The sequence below is a fragment of the Paroedura picta genome, chromosome 4, assembly GCF_049243985.1.
Source record: "Paroedura picta isolate Pp20150507F chromosome 4, Ppicta_v3.0, whole genome shotgun sequence".
In the NCBI taxonomy this organism is placed as follows: Eukaryota; Metazoa; Chordata; class Lepidosauria; order Squamata; family Gekkonidae; genus Paroedura; species Paroedura picta.
This window is the reverse complement of record NC_135372.1, coordinates 6520654-6536530: the sequence shown is the minus strand read 5'-3', so window position 1 is coordinate 6536530 and position 15877 is coordinate 6520654. Positions and strand designations below refer to the sequence as shown.

The window sequence follows — 15877 nt, the reverse complement described above, 5'->3', positions numbered from 1 at the left end:
CCAAAGGCCTCTTGAGATGGGAAGTTAAATGAGACGGATCTTGCCCTGATCCAGCCCGCCTGGACTCATGAATCTGCAGAGGCTCAATCGGCCCCTGAAGTGCATGTTCCTTAATGAGCCACAGCTCTCAGGGTGCCACAGTGTTGCCACAGCAAGGCCGTGTGGCAAAGAGCGGACCATGATGCCTCGCCTACCCTGACGGAGCTGTTTTCAAACATCTCCACCGTCATCTCCTCCTCTTCCTCTTCCTCCTCTTCTTCCACCGCCATGCCTGGGAACCTCTCGTTCTCGCAGAACTGGAGGAAGATGGGGGCGCGGGTTGAGTTGCGCTGGATCTCCACTCGCAGGATTCCATCCCGCGGCCACTTGTCCCGCACGTGCTCCAGGCAGTTGATGGGCGAGCGGGAGAAGGCGACATGGATGTAAGCAAGGATGAAGAGCACAAACAAGGCCTGGGAGACAAAAGACACAGTGGAGGTTAGGACTGCCATTGTGGTGGTGGTCTCATTTTTACGATTTTAAGTACATTATGTATACATAAATGTGGTAAATCACCCTAAGACACCAGGTGCGATAGGGGCAGTCTAGAAATGTAATAATTAAACAAAAATAAAATGTGATGGGTAGGACAGGAGATGATCAAACAGAGAATGCCTGCAAAAATCACGGCTGGATGAGCAAATCACGGTTCAAGGGCCAGGCACCCCGCCCAACAAAGCTCTCCTCCATCCACCCCTCAAGCAGCTTAACAGCTTGTGTCAAACACCCAGATAGCAAGGTTGATGCCACCAAAAATTGTTTAGGCTTGAGAGCTATTAAGCCCAGGAAAGCGGGAGGGTCACAGGTGTCTGTCAACTTTTGACAGCTCTGGTCTTTCTTCTCTCCAGCTCCAGCCAGGGCCCGATGTGAACTTCTAGAGTGAGCTTTCAGCCTCAGAACTGTTCACTCCTGACCTACCGAGCTCACAGCAGATTTGCAAGCAATTTCTTTCCCATTCCTAATCTCTGGCTGGGCAACGAAAGGAATTGCATATAAATGATAAATAATGCTAGGTTTAAAAAACATCATTTTGAGCATATGTCCTTTTAGCCATAAAGACAAGTTTTCCCCATCTGCAAGGGGTGTGCAAATCACTGAAGCCCGAGGCAGCCAATGCCACAGCATGGAGAGGAGGGGCAGAGGCGGTGGCGTGGCATGCCAGCGGCCACAGGCAGACACAGCTCTGCGCCTGCGTATGGCAGCCAGCTGGCATGCCGTGGCGCTGGCCTCCTATGTGCCACTTTGGCTTCCGGTGATTACCAAGGTGGCCGAACTGAGCCAAAGTGCACAACCCTAGTCGAGATCCAAAGATATATCAACAATTAGCATAGCCATATGCATAATACGTGTAAGAATCAGCATTTCAAAAAAAGTAACGACATCTGGGCATCATTGGAAATGTCCATAGTCAAATATATTCTGTGATGTATTACCTCCCAGTGGCAGCTCAGATTTCCCCCAGTTAATAGACTATCCAATACAAAGGTATTGTAATCGGTTTAATTAATACAGGAATTGAAGACTAAGTTTCTGGAATAAATAACAGAAGATCATCTGGGTAAAGAATTTTTGATACGTATAAAACTGTGATTATTATTTTGTCCAGTGGTTCCAAATGTATAGCAAAAATAAGAGGAGAAGAGAGCAACCCTGTCTAGAGGGCATGGTGTGCATAATGCCCCATCATCAGCATCCTGGACCAGGGAGATGAATAAGGAATTCTAATGCACTTCGAAGATTTATAAGGAAAGCCACATTTAATCAATATAAAGATAAATGACCCAGATATTCTGCTGAAAGCTCTTTTAGCGTCAAGGGAGAAAATGGCAACTTGATCAGATCTGCTACTGTTTATAGCAATCAGATTAGTAACCAGCCTAACATTGCCTACCTCACATGAATCCTACCTGGCTTACGTGTGCCCAAAGCTGTAACAACCTTTTGGAGTCTGTTAGCAAGAACAGCATATTAGCACCTATGTTCATCAAAGCAATAAGCCAAAAATCTGCACACTGCGCGTGGTCTTGCCAGGTTTAGGAATTGGAGATATAGGCAATGAGCCAGCCAGACTAAAAAAATTTGCTATACAGTTGACAGGATTTTGGAATTAACAGAACTGCAAAGGTTTTGGACCATTCAATAGGTAATCCACACGGGTCCTGGAGATTTGCCATGATTCATATTATCGCTGCCATTGTGTGTAAGAATCAGCATTTAAAAAAAAGTAACGTCATCTGGGCATCATTGGAAATGTCCATAGTCAAATACATTCTGTGATATATTACCTCCCAGTGGCAGCTGCCATTCTTTTGCCCATGCAAAAGTTCTGTTGCTGAACAATATCTAAGCATGGAAGATCAAGGTGAGAGAAAAATATTTCTAAATGTTTTTTCAGTATAGCCTTTGCCTTTACTTGACTAATATTTATCCATTTCCTGGTTGCCAGGGACATTAGAGTGCATCAGAGACAAAGCTTGTAATTGAAGCAGGGAACCTCACAACCAAAGCAGGAGGGAAGAAAACAAACCAGAAACTAACCACCTTCAAATTATAGCTGTGCAAAAACCACCTACAAAAGTTACTGGTCCATGAGAAGTTTTACTGTCTGACTTCTCCATTTATACATCAAATCTTCTCTGTCTGGGTTCCAGGAGACCATTTTTAATGTATTTTTATTTACTTAGAACATTTATTGGCTACCTTTCTACCATGGAGGAATTCCAGGTAGCTTAGAATATAAACCAACAATAAAACAGTTTAAAATACAATTGGGGGGGGGGGGTTTGCTGTCAAGTCTCACCTGACTTAAGGCAGCTCCATGGGGTTGACAAAGCAAGAGACGTTCAGACGTGGTCTGCCATTTCTAGCCTCAGCACCTGACCCCGGACTTGCTAGGCGGTCTCTGATAGAAACACTAACCCAGGCTGACCCTGCTTAGCTTCTGAGATCTGACTAGATCAGACTAGCCTGGGCTATCCGTGTCAGGCATTTAAAAAAGCCCTAAATACAGTAAAATACAATTAATATGCACTACAGAACTTCCTGGGTTATATGTCAAAGGAGAGGAGTTTAAGATAAGAAGTCATGCTGATGACGTGGTTTTTACCCTGAGAAACCCTGAAAGACTTTGGCCAACATGCAGGGTATAAAATAGAGAAAAAACTAAAATAATGGCGGATAGGGGCTTCAGAATAATTCTTGAAGGATCTAAAGAAAAACACTCAGTGTGAAGTTAACCCATAAGAAATCAAATATCTGGGAGTACTCTTGGACAAGGATTTGAAAAAGCTGTTTAAAAACAATTATATGTGACTAGGGAAGAAAATAAAGGAAGATTTGCAAAGATGGTCAAAAATGAATTTATCTTGGTCTGCTAGAATAGTCATTAAAATGAATATTTTACCTAAGTTACATTTTTTTATTTCAAGTGATTCCCTTGAAAATTAAGGACAAGACCCTACACAAATGGCAAAGTATTATAAACAAATTTATATGGAACAATAGAAGACCAAGAATTCTTCAGGATGACAAGAAAAGAGGAGGACAAAGTGTGCCAAATTTAAAATTATATCTTCATGCTGCAGCATTACAATGGTCTACAGATTGGATTATGGATCCGACTTAGAGAGACCTGGTATTTGGAAAGTTTGGTCCAGAAGAAGGTTTACATAGACTTTTATGGCCTACACATACTATCAAGAGAAAAAGCAGATTTTAACTACTGATGACATTAATAAATATTAGTAAAAAATATAAATGGAGAATGACATCTAACTCATCATCACTGTTGAAAACTCCAACAAAGCTCAACAGAAAAGAATGGGCAGTTTTAAATACAAAGATTTATTGACTGTTACAGGGAAATTAAAAAGCTGTGACACAATGTGACACAAGGGAGAGACATTCGTTGGTTTGAATGTCTTCAAGTTACTATGAGATTTAAGGCTGCATTTCAATATCAGGTAGACTCTAGATCTGTTTTAACCAAGTTTGAAAATATCCTATTGTAGGACGCCCCACCTCTACAGGGGCAAATATACAAACTTTTGTTAAAATATGAGACTGAGAGTGAACAGATTAAAAACTGTATGGTCAAAAGGATGCAGAACTTAAAAGGAAACGTCCCATTAGGTGAATGGGAGCTATTGTGGGGCAAAACTGTAAAACGTAAGAAATGTCGGTTACCAAGAGAAAACTGATATAAAATGTTTTATAGACGGTATGCAACACCAAAATGAATTAGTAAAATGTCTAATGATCATGATGATAAGTGCTGGAGATGTAAGGAAAAGGTAGGTTCCTTTTATCATATGTGGTGGAGTTTTAAGAAAATTCAGAAATTTTGGGTGAAAATTCATAGTATCTTACAAGCAATATTGAATATTAAATTTCCTATGCACCCTGATTATATGTTATTAAGCATAATACCGGAGAATATTCCTCGAAAGGCTGAAGACTTATTTTCCATGCAACCACTGCAGAAAGAATAGTGACAGTAGGGATCTGGAAACCACAGGAGATACCAAAGAACGGACTAGTTAGACAAACTTGGAGAACTATCCAAAATGGCCAATCTGACCAACCTAATAAATAATAGATCTACAGAAGAGTTCAAAGAACTATGAAATTTCTATACAGATGACATAGACAGTAAACAAATGCATTAGTTGAATAAGTGGGAATAATCATGGGGATAATTTTGATATAGTTTCTTATTTTCTCTTACTTTATTTCATATAAAAATTAATAAAAGCTGGCAACACCAGCATTTAAAAAAACACACAACTAACACACATAAAACCACTAATATAAACATCAATAACTGCAGGTAAGCAGAGGAACTGAAACTAAGTGAATGCTGTCCAGTATAAAAGCATCTTCAGCTGACTCCTAAAGGTCAAAAGGGGGCCAGATGGACATGCCTAGGGAGGTGGTTCCGCAGTGATGGAGCTGTCCCTGAAAAAGCCCCTCCTCCTGCACCTACCAGATGAGTGTCTTTGACCCATGGGACAGTCAACAGGGCCTCTTCCTGTGGCCTTTAAAAACCTTAAATGGCTATTTAGGGGACAGTGCAATTATTATTATTATTATTATTATTATTATTATTATTATTATTATTATTATTATTATTATTATTATTATTATTATTATTAATTGGATTTATATCCCGCCACTCCCCATAGGCTCGTGGCGGGTCACAGCAGTCCTATCCCCATTAAAATACCCATTAAAAGACTTTAAAACAATCCCAACATGGCGGAACTTATTATTCCCACCCCTGCTATCAGAGCGGCAGGGAGGGTGGGGAGGAGATGCTAGGCCTGGGGGGGGGGGGAATGTTGGCACTCATTCGCTGACCCCGGCCTCAACCAAAAACCCGGCGGACGAGCTCCGTCTTGCAGGCCCTGCGGAAAGCTGGTAAATCCTGCAGGGCCCGCAGCTCACCCAGGAGCTCGTTCCACCAGGTAGTGGCCAGGACCGAAAAGGCCCTGGCCCTGGTCGAGGCCAGGCGCGCTTCTCTGGGGCCAGGAACGATCAGGAGATTCTCCCCCGCTGAGCGTAAAGCCCTGCAGGGAATATAGGGCGGTAGGCGGTCCCTCAGGTATGTGGGTCCCAACCCGCGTATAGCCTTAAAGGTCAAAATCAGAACCTTGAACCTGATCTGGGCAGCAATTGGCAACCAATGCAGCTGCCTCAGCACAGGCTGGATATGGGCCCTCCAAGGTGTACCAGTGAGGACCCGAGCAGCTGCGTTCTCCACTAGCTGGAGTTTCCGGATCAGAGACAAGGGTAGGCCGGCATAGAGCGAGTTACAGAAATCTATTCTGGAGGTGACTGTTGCATGGATCACTGTAGCCAAGTGGTCAGGGGACAGGTAGGGCGCTAGTAGTCAGGCCTGGCGAAGATAGAAAAACGCCTGGCCCGCTACTCTCTTGATCTGAGCCTCCATAGACAGGGAGGTATCAATGGTCACCCCCAAATTCCTGGCCTGGGGTGAGATAGTAAGTTGCACTCCTGCCAGGGTGGGTAAGCGCGCTGCCTGGTCCTGCCCTCTGTCTCCCAGCCACAGGACCTCCGTCTTGGAGGGGTTGAGTTTCAGGCGACTCTGCTCTAACCATTCAGTCACTGCTTCTAAACATCTGGTGAATGGTTCCGGGGGGGGGGGGGAGTCTGGGCGGCCGTCCATGAGGAGATAGAGCTGGGTGTCATTAGCGTACTGGTGGCAACCCAGCCCAAAGCTCCGTACCAGTTGGGCCAGAGGGCGCAGAAAGATGTTGAATAACGTGGGGGAGAAGACTGCGCCCTGCGGTACCCCACAGGGGAGTCTGTAGGGACGCGAGAACTCTTCCCCCACCGCAACCCTCTGGGTCCGGTTCTGGAGAAAGGAGCGTATCCAGCGCAAGGCTGTGCTCCGTATCCCTGTGCCGGCGAGGCGATGGATCAGAAGGTCGTGATCCACGATGTCAAAGGCTGCTGATAGGTCCAAAAGGACCAACACGGCCTCTGTCCAGCTGGCGACGGAGATCATCCAAAAGGGCGACCAACACCGTCTCCACCCCGTGGCCAGGACGGAAGCCCGACTGATATGGATCGAGTACCGAAGTTTCCTCCAAGAATGCCGAGAGCTGGTCAGCCGCAGCCCTCTCCACCACCTTGCCCAGGAACGCCAGATGCGATACCGGGCGGTAGTTGGCAGGGTCCTGCGGGTCCAGCGTTGATTTTTTTAGGAGAGGGCGAACCACCGCCCCCTTTAGCCACTCAGGAAACTCCCCCGAACTTAGGGAGGAGTTGATGATGTCTCTGAGCTGGCCTCCTACCCCCTGGCCGCCTCCCTTGAGGAGCCAGGAAGGGCAGGGATCAAGGGGGCAGGTGGTCGCCCTGACCGAGCTCAGCAACTTGTCCACTTCGGGAAGAGAGAGTCCAACGTGGACTTGAGATCAGGGGACTGTCAAAGGGCCCCTCTGCAAAGCTACAGGACTCTGAACCAATGTCACTGTGTGTGTGTTTGTGTCTGTGTGTGTGTAAGAGAGAGAGAGACACAGACAGACAGACATCCTAGCATTCACTATAAAAAATATAGTGATCAGAATGCAAGAACCACCAAGAGCCATTTACAACAGGGGCAGGGAGGTGCAGTGCAGATGGCCACAGAGTGCCAGAAGCTAAACAACTAAGTAAGGCCTCCTTTCACTCCAATAAGATCAACTGGGAAAGGCTGCCGCCAGGACTAACCACCTCTCCATTTTGCGGGCACTATGCACTTCCCAGTCATTTTGGTTGGCACCTGGCCAGAAAGCTGCTGCTGGATCTCAAATGGTAACCTGATTCCGTAGACACTCTTGGCAAAAATGGAGGTGGGCTGGTAAAAAGATACTGTTACCTGCCCTGAGACTACCTGGAAGGGCAGGATATAAAACTAAAATAATAATAATAACTGAATCTGAAGTTCCCCCCCCCTCACCCCAGGTTGCCTCATCAAAGATACACTGGAAGTTTGGCAGTATCAAGCTAGAGAGAGCCAGAATCAAAGCTCCCATTCGGATAGACGAATTTAGCTTCTTTCACATCTCCAATTAGGGATGGGCATGAATCTAAAAAAACAGGGGACCACTAAACCAAAAACAAGTCAAAAAGAAGATAGTGAGTTCAGTTCTACAGATGGGAGAAAGGGAAGCAGTTGCCTGTGAAGGGCTAAATGGCTAACAGCCATTTCAACTTATTTCATTTCCCTTCCCCTTACCTTGGAGCAGGGGGAGATGAAATCAGCAGGTTTAACAGCTAGCAGCCATTTCAACCTAATAGCTCAGCTGTGGAGCCCAGGCTGCTCAGCTGTTAAATGTAAATGTCCCCAAACAGACAAACCAAACAAAAGTCTGGTAAATGTTCAAGGAAGATATCTTCCCCAATCTGAAGCAACAGTTCGAACTTTCTCTGCCTCCACGCACCCTGCTAGGGTCTACTTTCTGTTGTGCTCAGTGCCCCTTCCCACACTGCACTTGGCCAGCACACACCATCCTGTGCCAGCCCATAAGAAGCCATCTTACCTGCTTGCCTCCTATGCATATGCCCTCAGTTGTGACACTGTGTCAGTCCTTCTTATTGTTTAGGACTGCTGCCAGATCTCTGAGGATGGGGGCTAAATAATGGGAGGGAGCCAAAACTGGGCACTGGAATTGATAGGCTGCGTGGCATTTTAAGCTGTAATGCAGTGGTCCCCAACATTTTTATCACCGGGGACAACGCTTGACAATTTTACTGAGGCCCGGGGGGGGGGGGGGGTAGTCTTTTGCCGAGGGACGTTCCCACCACCTCAGCCCCTTCTCCGCTTGCTTTCCCGCCGGTGCCCCTGACTTCCCGCAGCCCACTGGGGGGCACTGCCAGCAGCAGCTGTGCAGTGCCATGCTGAGGGGGAGCCCCAGCCATGGTGGCCACCAGAGAGCACCAAAGGTAAGCCAGCGGCAGAGTGGCAGGAGTTGGGGAGGAGGACGAGGAGGAGCCGTGGCCCTGTACCGACTGATCTACGGACCGATACCCATCTCCAGACCGGGGGTTGGGGACAGCTGCTGTAATGTACTGAAATATTGTTCTCCCTGCAAATCTGATGCTTTTCGATAAACTCTGGTTATTTCAATTGCTTACATCTGCTTTCTTTTCTAAGACTGCTTTTAATCGCCATCACTTTTGACTTCAATCTCAAACTCTGGGCATACAAGATTTGTTCCCTTCTGCCTGTGCTTGAACCCAAGATCTGTCCATATGGACCAGGAAAGTAGACACACTGAGCACATCAGGCAACAAGAGGACCAGCTAAACATCTAGTCCATATTTCTGACTATATGCACTCCCAGACTCACCCCAAACACTCCTCTTCACTCCCACTCCCACCCCCACCCTCCCGCCCTGGGATTCTGCTGTAAAATCTAATCCTCCAAAACCACTCCAGAGACACATACTGCTTTATACTGAATCAATAATAAACAATAAATAAGGACAAAAGATAAACAAAACAGAATTAGTAAATTGGGATTTTTGTTGTTGCTAGGTGCAAAGTCGTGTCCGACCCATTGCGACCCCATGGACAATGATCCTCCAGGCCTTCCCGTCCTCTACCATTCCCCAGAGTCCATTTAAATTTGCACCGACTGCTTCAGTGACTCCATCCAGCCACCTCATTCTCTGTCGTCCCCTTCTTCTTTTGCCCTCGATCACTCCCAGCATTAGGCTCTTCTCCAGGGAGTCCTTCCTTCTCATGAGGTGGCCAAAGTATTTGAGTTTCATCTTCAGGATCTGGCCTTCTAAGGAGCAGGCAGGGTTGATCTCCTCTAGAACTGACTGGTTTGTTCGCCTTGCAGTCAAAAGGACTCGCAAGAGTCTTCTCTAGCACCAGAGTTCAAAAGCCTCTTTGACGCTCGGCCTTCCTTATGGTCCAACTTTCGCAGCCATACATTGCAACTGGGAATACCATAGCCTTGACTAAACACACTTTTGTTGGCAGGCTGATGTCTCTGCTTTTTAGGATGCTGTCTAGATTTGCCATAGCTTTCCTCCCCAGGAGCAAGCATCTTTTAATTTCTTTGCTGCAGTCCCAATCTGCAGTGATCATGGATCTCATCTCCTCAGTCAACATTATCTCAGGCTTTCTTTTAAAAGCACCCTGCTCTGGCAACCCTCACCATATCCTGTGGGGGGCAAATTCCATAAGATGGTTACACTACCCACTGCTTCCTGATTTCTTCAGTTCCTGACCTTCCACCTTCTCTTTTCTGGTTTCTAAAGCAATGGTTCTTGAAATCTGGATCATTGCAAAGCCAGAGGAGGAGGAGAAGCCAGTGGAGAGAAGGCTATGAGGGCCAGTCGGCAAATTTGGGCATGAAATGCAGCCCGTTGCTCAGTAAGATTATATGTTTCTAAATACTAAAAATGAACAATAAAATTTAAAATTGTTCTGTGCAACATTCTTGGATTCTTTGTTTAAAAGGAGAAAAGTAGAGTGGAGTTATTTTGTAAGTGGGTTTCAGAAAGTAGAGTCAAATCAGAGCAGAGTGAAACTATTGCAAGTTTAATGCCTACTACTCTAAAGGGAAAGAGCCTCTTGTTGTGCAGAGTGGTAAGGCAGCCGTCTGAAAGCTCTGCCCATGAGGCTGGGAGTTCAATTCCAGCAGCCGGCTCAAGGTTGACTCAGCCTTCCATCCTTCCGAGGTCGGTAAAATGAGTACCCAGCTTGCTGGGGGGTAAACGGTCATGACTGGGGAAGGCACTGGCAAACCACCCCGTATTGAGTCTGCCATGAAAACGCTAGAGGGCGTCACCCCAAGGGTCAGACATGACCTGGTGCTTGCACAGGAGGGGATACCTTGACCTTACTTTAAAGGGAACACAGCAGTCTGTTAGGACCCAACGCAATGTTTTTAGCTCCTGAGGGCATTTTTACACCCCTTTTTACGCCCCTTTCTCTGCAGTGCTCAGGATAGCACTTATGGCTTCCTTCATCTATTTTATCCTCTAAATCAGGGGTCACCAACATGCTGGCCACTGAAACCTTTACTGGCTTTACTCAGGTAGGGCTTTTTCTGAGCAAGGATTCTGATTGGCTACTGGAGATTTGATGGGTTGTGCAGATTTTTTAAAATGTTGCTTTGGCAGTAGCTGCCACCATGGCACAAGTACCTCAATTCCCTACAATTCCCATGAAGCTGAACTGTGTCACTGAAGAGTCATGGCAATTTTGTGGCTGGCTCTGCCTCCTGCAGCAGCCATTTTATTTTGGTGCCTATCATGCCATGGCAGAATTCCAAAGGTGCCCACAAGCTCCAAAAGATTGAGGACCATTGTTCTAAATCACATTCCCATTTCCCCATAAAACAGATGCCAAATACATTTTAAATAAAAGTAGCAACCCCATTTTTACCTTGAGGAGTACGAAGAATTCAAAGATGCGACGGAAGGAGGGTGGGAAGAGACGAGCATAGGTAACGGCCATTTTGAAGAACAGTGCATGGAAGAGGCGATCACGGACGTTGATCAGGGGGTTCTGGTTGAGGTTGCGGACCCCTCGGTTATTCCCAGCAGGGGCCCCAGCCCCCCCATTATTGTTCATTGGATGATGGTGGTTGTTGGGTTGATTCTCTGACATCTTGAGACTCCTGGTGATGTTCACAGTTCTGTTTCACATGTGTGTGGGGAAGGGGATCGAAGCAGGGACTTGTTTTACTCTGGAACAAGAAGGCATTCAAGATCAACACCCCACCCACTCAAAGACCACTTTCACTGCAGTGAAGGGAAACAAATACTTATTCTGGAACAGATTATTCTATGTTCAAAAAAATAAGAGAAATCATCCTTAAATAGTACAGTTGTGAATGTCTCACTAATTATGGAAGCAGCAGGGGAAGGGGGAGAGACCCCAAAGCCATGTTCAGCAGGAGAGGATGCCTAATCGTCCTCTTAAGACAAATTGAGAAATATAAAGCTTCCTGGTTTAACTAGGCTTGAGCAAAAGTGGAGAGAGGAAGAGGGCAGACACTAGAATGTATTTTTTTGGGGGGGGGGGATAAAGGAGAGGATTGGTGCAAAATGAGGGATTAGTCACCAGAAAGGAGCTACTCAGTAAAGCTATGAGGATGAAAGAAATCAAATACTCCTTCATGGAGGGGGGCTATTGCAAGAAGGGGGAAAAAGAGAGCAGTTTTTGATACAAAGTCTAGGAGAATAACTTCCTCAAAGAGAAGAAAACAAAATGGTGGCTGATATATGTCCCAGAGAGGAATCTGAATAACTTTAACAGAGAAAGAAAGACAAACTCCAAGAAGTAATGTTATCTTGAAGTTAAGGAAGTGAAAATTTAAGCCGTCTGGGGGAGGGCCTGTTCTGTGAAGCGAGTGCCTCAGAGTGAGGAGAGGAGCAGGATTCCGGGCAGGTGGATTAGGGGAGAAAATGAGGAAGAGGCTTTTCTCAGAATTGGAAGGGGTGGAAAGAAGCGAGAGAAATTGCCTACGGGAGGTGGTGGGGGGGGGGGGGAGAGAAATCTGACCCTGGCAGGGCGAGCCAGGCGTTACAACCCTTTAAAAACGGGCGAAATGCTGAGCTGCAGACAGGTGTGGAGTACCAGGCAGGGGAAAGAGCTTTGCCAAGGGAGACACGGGGGGGGGGGGGGAGAGAGACAGAAGTTTCACCAAGAGAACGGAGGGCAGAAAATGCCTACCTCAAAAAGCCCCAGCACGTTAAAATGTCCAGCCGGGGTTGTGTGCAAGGGAGGCTTGAAAGAGGGGGCGGCCCGGAAACGAACTCTTCCCTGCAATTTAGAATATACTGTGATGGGGAGGAAAGGGGTCGCGCCCTGCCCCCGTTTTAAAGCCCCAGGCTGAGAGGGAGGGCAAGGGCAGCCTCAAAAGCAGGCGGAGGGGGAAACCTTTCTCTCTCTCTTCCCCCCCCCCCAAGGGCGACAGAAAAGGCGGTCCGAGGGCCGCGCGTCCTTCTTCCTGCCTTTCCTCAGTCCCCCTTCGCGTCCGTCGCGGCCGCCGCCATTTTCTTCTCCCTCCTCCGCCCTCCCCTCTTCCCTCCGTCCGGGCGCTTTGATGACGTCAGCAAAGAAGCGACGGAGCCGCGGAGCAAACGAACTGCGGGCGAAAAGGATTCTGGGTGCCGGGCGAGGGGAGTCATGCGCAGGGGTAGTCAATCTGCGGCCCTCCAGATGTCCATGAACTACAATTCCCAGGAGCCCCTGCCAGCGAAAGCTGGCAGGGACTCCTGGGAATTGTAGTTCATGGGCATCTGGAGGGCCGCCGTTTGACTACCCCTGCTCCAAAGAGACTGGAGTCAGCGGCTGGGCGGCTGGCCATAGACTTCCGGCTCCCGGTTGCATTTCTTTGCGTGCGCGCAGGGTGGAAACAGCGACTTTGGAGCAAAATGATTTTACGATGAAACTTTTATTGTCCCTTTAAGGAGGGGAGAGTAGGAAAACCCCACCCGATTGCGCTATTTTTTTTCCATTCTCCTCCAATTTCTGCCTTCGTCTAGACCTGTTGGTTTTCTGCCTTAAAGGTAAAGGGATCCCCTGTGCAAGCACCGCGTCATGGCTTAAAGACCCGCAATTTTCATTGCAGTGTGAGCTTTTGCGAAAGCTAATGAAGGCTGCGCAGGAATGAAGCTGGCAAGTGCTTCTGGGCTTCTGTTTCGCTTAGCATTTGGGTTCATCGGCATGCGACATCCGTTCGCCTTGGCTTCTACGGCTTCTCTTTCTGGGTCTCCAGCTCAGTCCAGTTAATGGCGAAAACTCGATAACGGCAGCCATGCCTTTAAGCACAGATTGCAAAGGAAAGACATGAAGTCGAGCACCCTTTGGGTCTGAAAGCCCGCCTCCAACTGCATATGCAGATGTGCAATCCCTTCCCGTCATGCACTGCAAAACAATCCCCCGGATCCGTCTTCCCAAATTCCACAGGTTGTGTTCAAAATTACGTGGAAAACAGATCACGATTGCCTCAGATTTGAATGACACAAAAATAATTTAAAGAAAAAACAAAATATTAGGTAGTCAGCCTAACCTCATTTTCTCAGACATGTTAGGGTTTATATGGCAGTACCTAGCAAATTCTCTGCGTGCTCGCTTCGGCAGCACATATACTAAAATTGGAACGATACAGAGAAGATTAGCATGGCCCCTGCGCAAGGATGACACGCAAATTCGTGAAGCGTTCCATATTTTGCCAGCGTTTCCTTTATAGGAATGGTGATTCTACCTCTTCAGCTGTATTTTGCAAAATATTATAAACTGATTATGATGATATGATGGGCGTGTTTTTATTTTTAACGTGGTCAATATATACACATACAAAAGTTCTTCTGACAAATGCTTTGAACACCTTGAGATAGTTTCATATTTTGCAATCTGATATATACAGGTAAACCAAAATAGATCTATACACGCACAAAAAACGCTTTAAACTCTCTACTGTACACATAATTTTCCCCAGAATAAAATTTATTTCCAGACTACAGTTAGTTAGTTAGTTTTATTTATGGTCATAGACCAGCACGAGATGATACAGAAACATCCATTAAAACCAGGAATTAAAACATCTTAAAAGATAACAATAGAAAATAGAAGAAGGTAGATAAACACAGCTGTCCAGTTCACTTAAAACAGACCATTCTATTACGAATTTTGATCGCTGCTGCGCAGAACTTGGCAACTCTATAGGTTGTATTATTTTCTACTAGTTTCAAAGCCCATTTATAAAAATGGGCTTTGAAAGGGGAGAAGGGGGAAAGGGCAGAGGGCGCCCCCCCTCCTAGTAGGCAGAGGGGGAGGAGGCGTGGTTCCAGGCAGGGGCAGGCTTCGCGGCTCCTGGACGCTGCAAGGCGGCTGGTGTTCCCGGCAGAGGGGCGGAGGAATGGGCTGCATCGGCTGGAGGTCTGTGCGGGGCTGCGGCACAGCGTCGGCACAGCCTAGAAAGGGCGGGGATGTAGCTGGGGACGGCGGAAAGCGTCAGCAAAGTGGGCTGAGCAAGGGCCGCGGTAAAGACGCGGCTCGGGTGGCCCCCCGGCGGCGCGCGTGCGCAGGAGACGGCGGGATCGGCAGGAGGCGCGGCAGCGGCCTTGGGCTGGCGTGGCGCACAGGTGTGGACGCGGCGAGACATCGGGGCATAGCAGGGCTGCAGGGCAGGCGGGGCGCGGGGCCGGATGGAGTGGCAGCGGCGCAAGATGGAGTGAGCAGGCCGTGGAGGGGGGGCAGGTGGGCATTCTCTGGTGGGTTGGGAAGGTAGGGGTGTGGCTGTGAGGGGTCCGTGGGCGGGGGAGTTTTGGAGGGGTGGCGTAATAGGGGGGGAGCGGAGGGAGGATCGTCAGAGGGGGGGAGTGCGGTAGGCTCAGTTGTGGGTGGGTGGGCAAGTCGGGAGGTTTTCTGGCCGGCTCGGCAGAGCGCAGACGGGAGGATGGGCCAAGCAGGCGATGGATGTGCCAAGCAGGCATAGACTCCTTGGGCGGTGAGTGACACTCGGAGGGGCAAATCAGGAGCCGCTTTGCGGCTCCTGATTCGCCCCTCTGAGTTTTTATCACGGACGAAACCCACCCCTTTCTCCTCCCAACTTGCCCTTAGGGCTTTATTTATACCGCTCCGCAGGAGCAGTTACAGATATCTGCAAGCAGCAGAGAAATGTAAAATTATCCTGAGCGCCCTGGGAGTCTGCCTAGCAGCGGAAGAATTAGACTAGTTTGAATCTCATTATAGAATGGACATTGAAAGAGAACATGCTCTATGGTTTCTACATGTCCAGAGCCACAGGTGAATTTCCTTTTGGTATAGGGTATTTTCCTATATCTTCCTTCTAATACTGCCGAAGGGAAGGCATCAGAGCGTGCCAAAGTGAAGGCCCTCCTATGACTAGGTACTTCAAGCTTGGCCAGATATGTCATAGGTAAAGGTATCCCCTGTGCAAGCACCGAGTCATGCCTGACCCTTGGGGTGACGCCCTCCAGCGTTTTCATGGCAGACTCAATACGGGGTAGTTTGCCAGTGCCTTCCCCAGTCATTACCGTTTACCCCCCAGCAGCAAGCTGGGTACTCATTTTACCGACCTCGGAAGGATGGAAGGCTGAGTCGACCTTGAGCCGGCTGCTGGGATTGAACTCCCAGCCTCATGGGCAGAGCTTTCATGCTGGGAACGGCAGGAGACAGATGCATGGTTTTTTCGCATCTGGAGGACTTGCCAGAAAGCCTGGGAATGCTGGAATATGATTCATGAGGAGAGGCAAAAGAGATTGAAAGGGCAATTAGCACAGTATACAATATGGACGTAAGGAAACAGAACAAGAAAACTCCTCCACACGTCTAGCTACT

At 47.7% G+C, this 15877-nt stretch overlaps 1 protein-coding gene and 1 non-coding gene across 3 annotated transcripts in view; one reads left to right on the top strand and one right to left on the bottom strand.

The window, feature by feature from the left end:
• The window catches only part of TMEM259 (transmembrane protein 259), a 44937-nt gene extending 32336 nt beyond the window's left edge, over nucleotides 1–12601 (bottom strand). For both annotated transcript variants that reach the window (XM_077331654.1, XM_077331655.1), the window contains exons 1-3: nucleotides 12242–12601; nucleotides 10949–11252; nucleotides 195–452 (exon numbers count right to left, since the gene is read on the bottom strand). In XM_077331654.1, coding sequence (XP_077187769.1) covers nucleotides 195–452; nucleotides 10949–11173 — 483 coding nt within the window. In that variant the 5' untranslated portion in view covers nucleotides 11174–11252; nucleotides 12242–12601. The remainder of the gene's footprint in view (nucleotides 1–194; nucleotides 453–10948; nucleotides 11253–12241) is intronic.
• Nucleotides 12602–13638: 1037 nt separating this feature from the next.
• On the top strand, nucleotides 13639–13745 carry LOC143836928 (U6 spliceosomal RNA). The gene has a single exon (XR_013230841.1). It is a non-coding gene; the product is annotated as a U6 spliceosomal RNA (small nuclear RNA).
• The last annotated feature ends 2132 nt before the right edge of the window (nucleotides 13746–15877 follow it).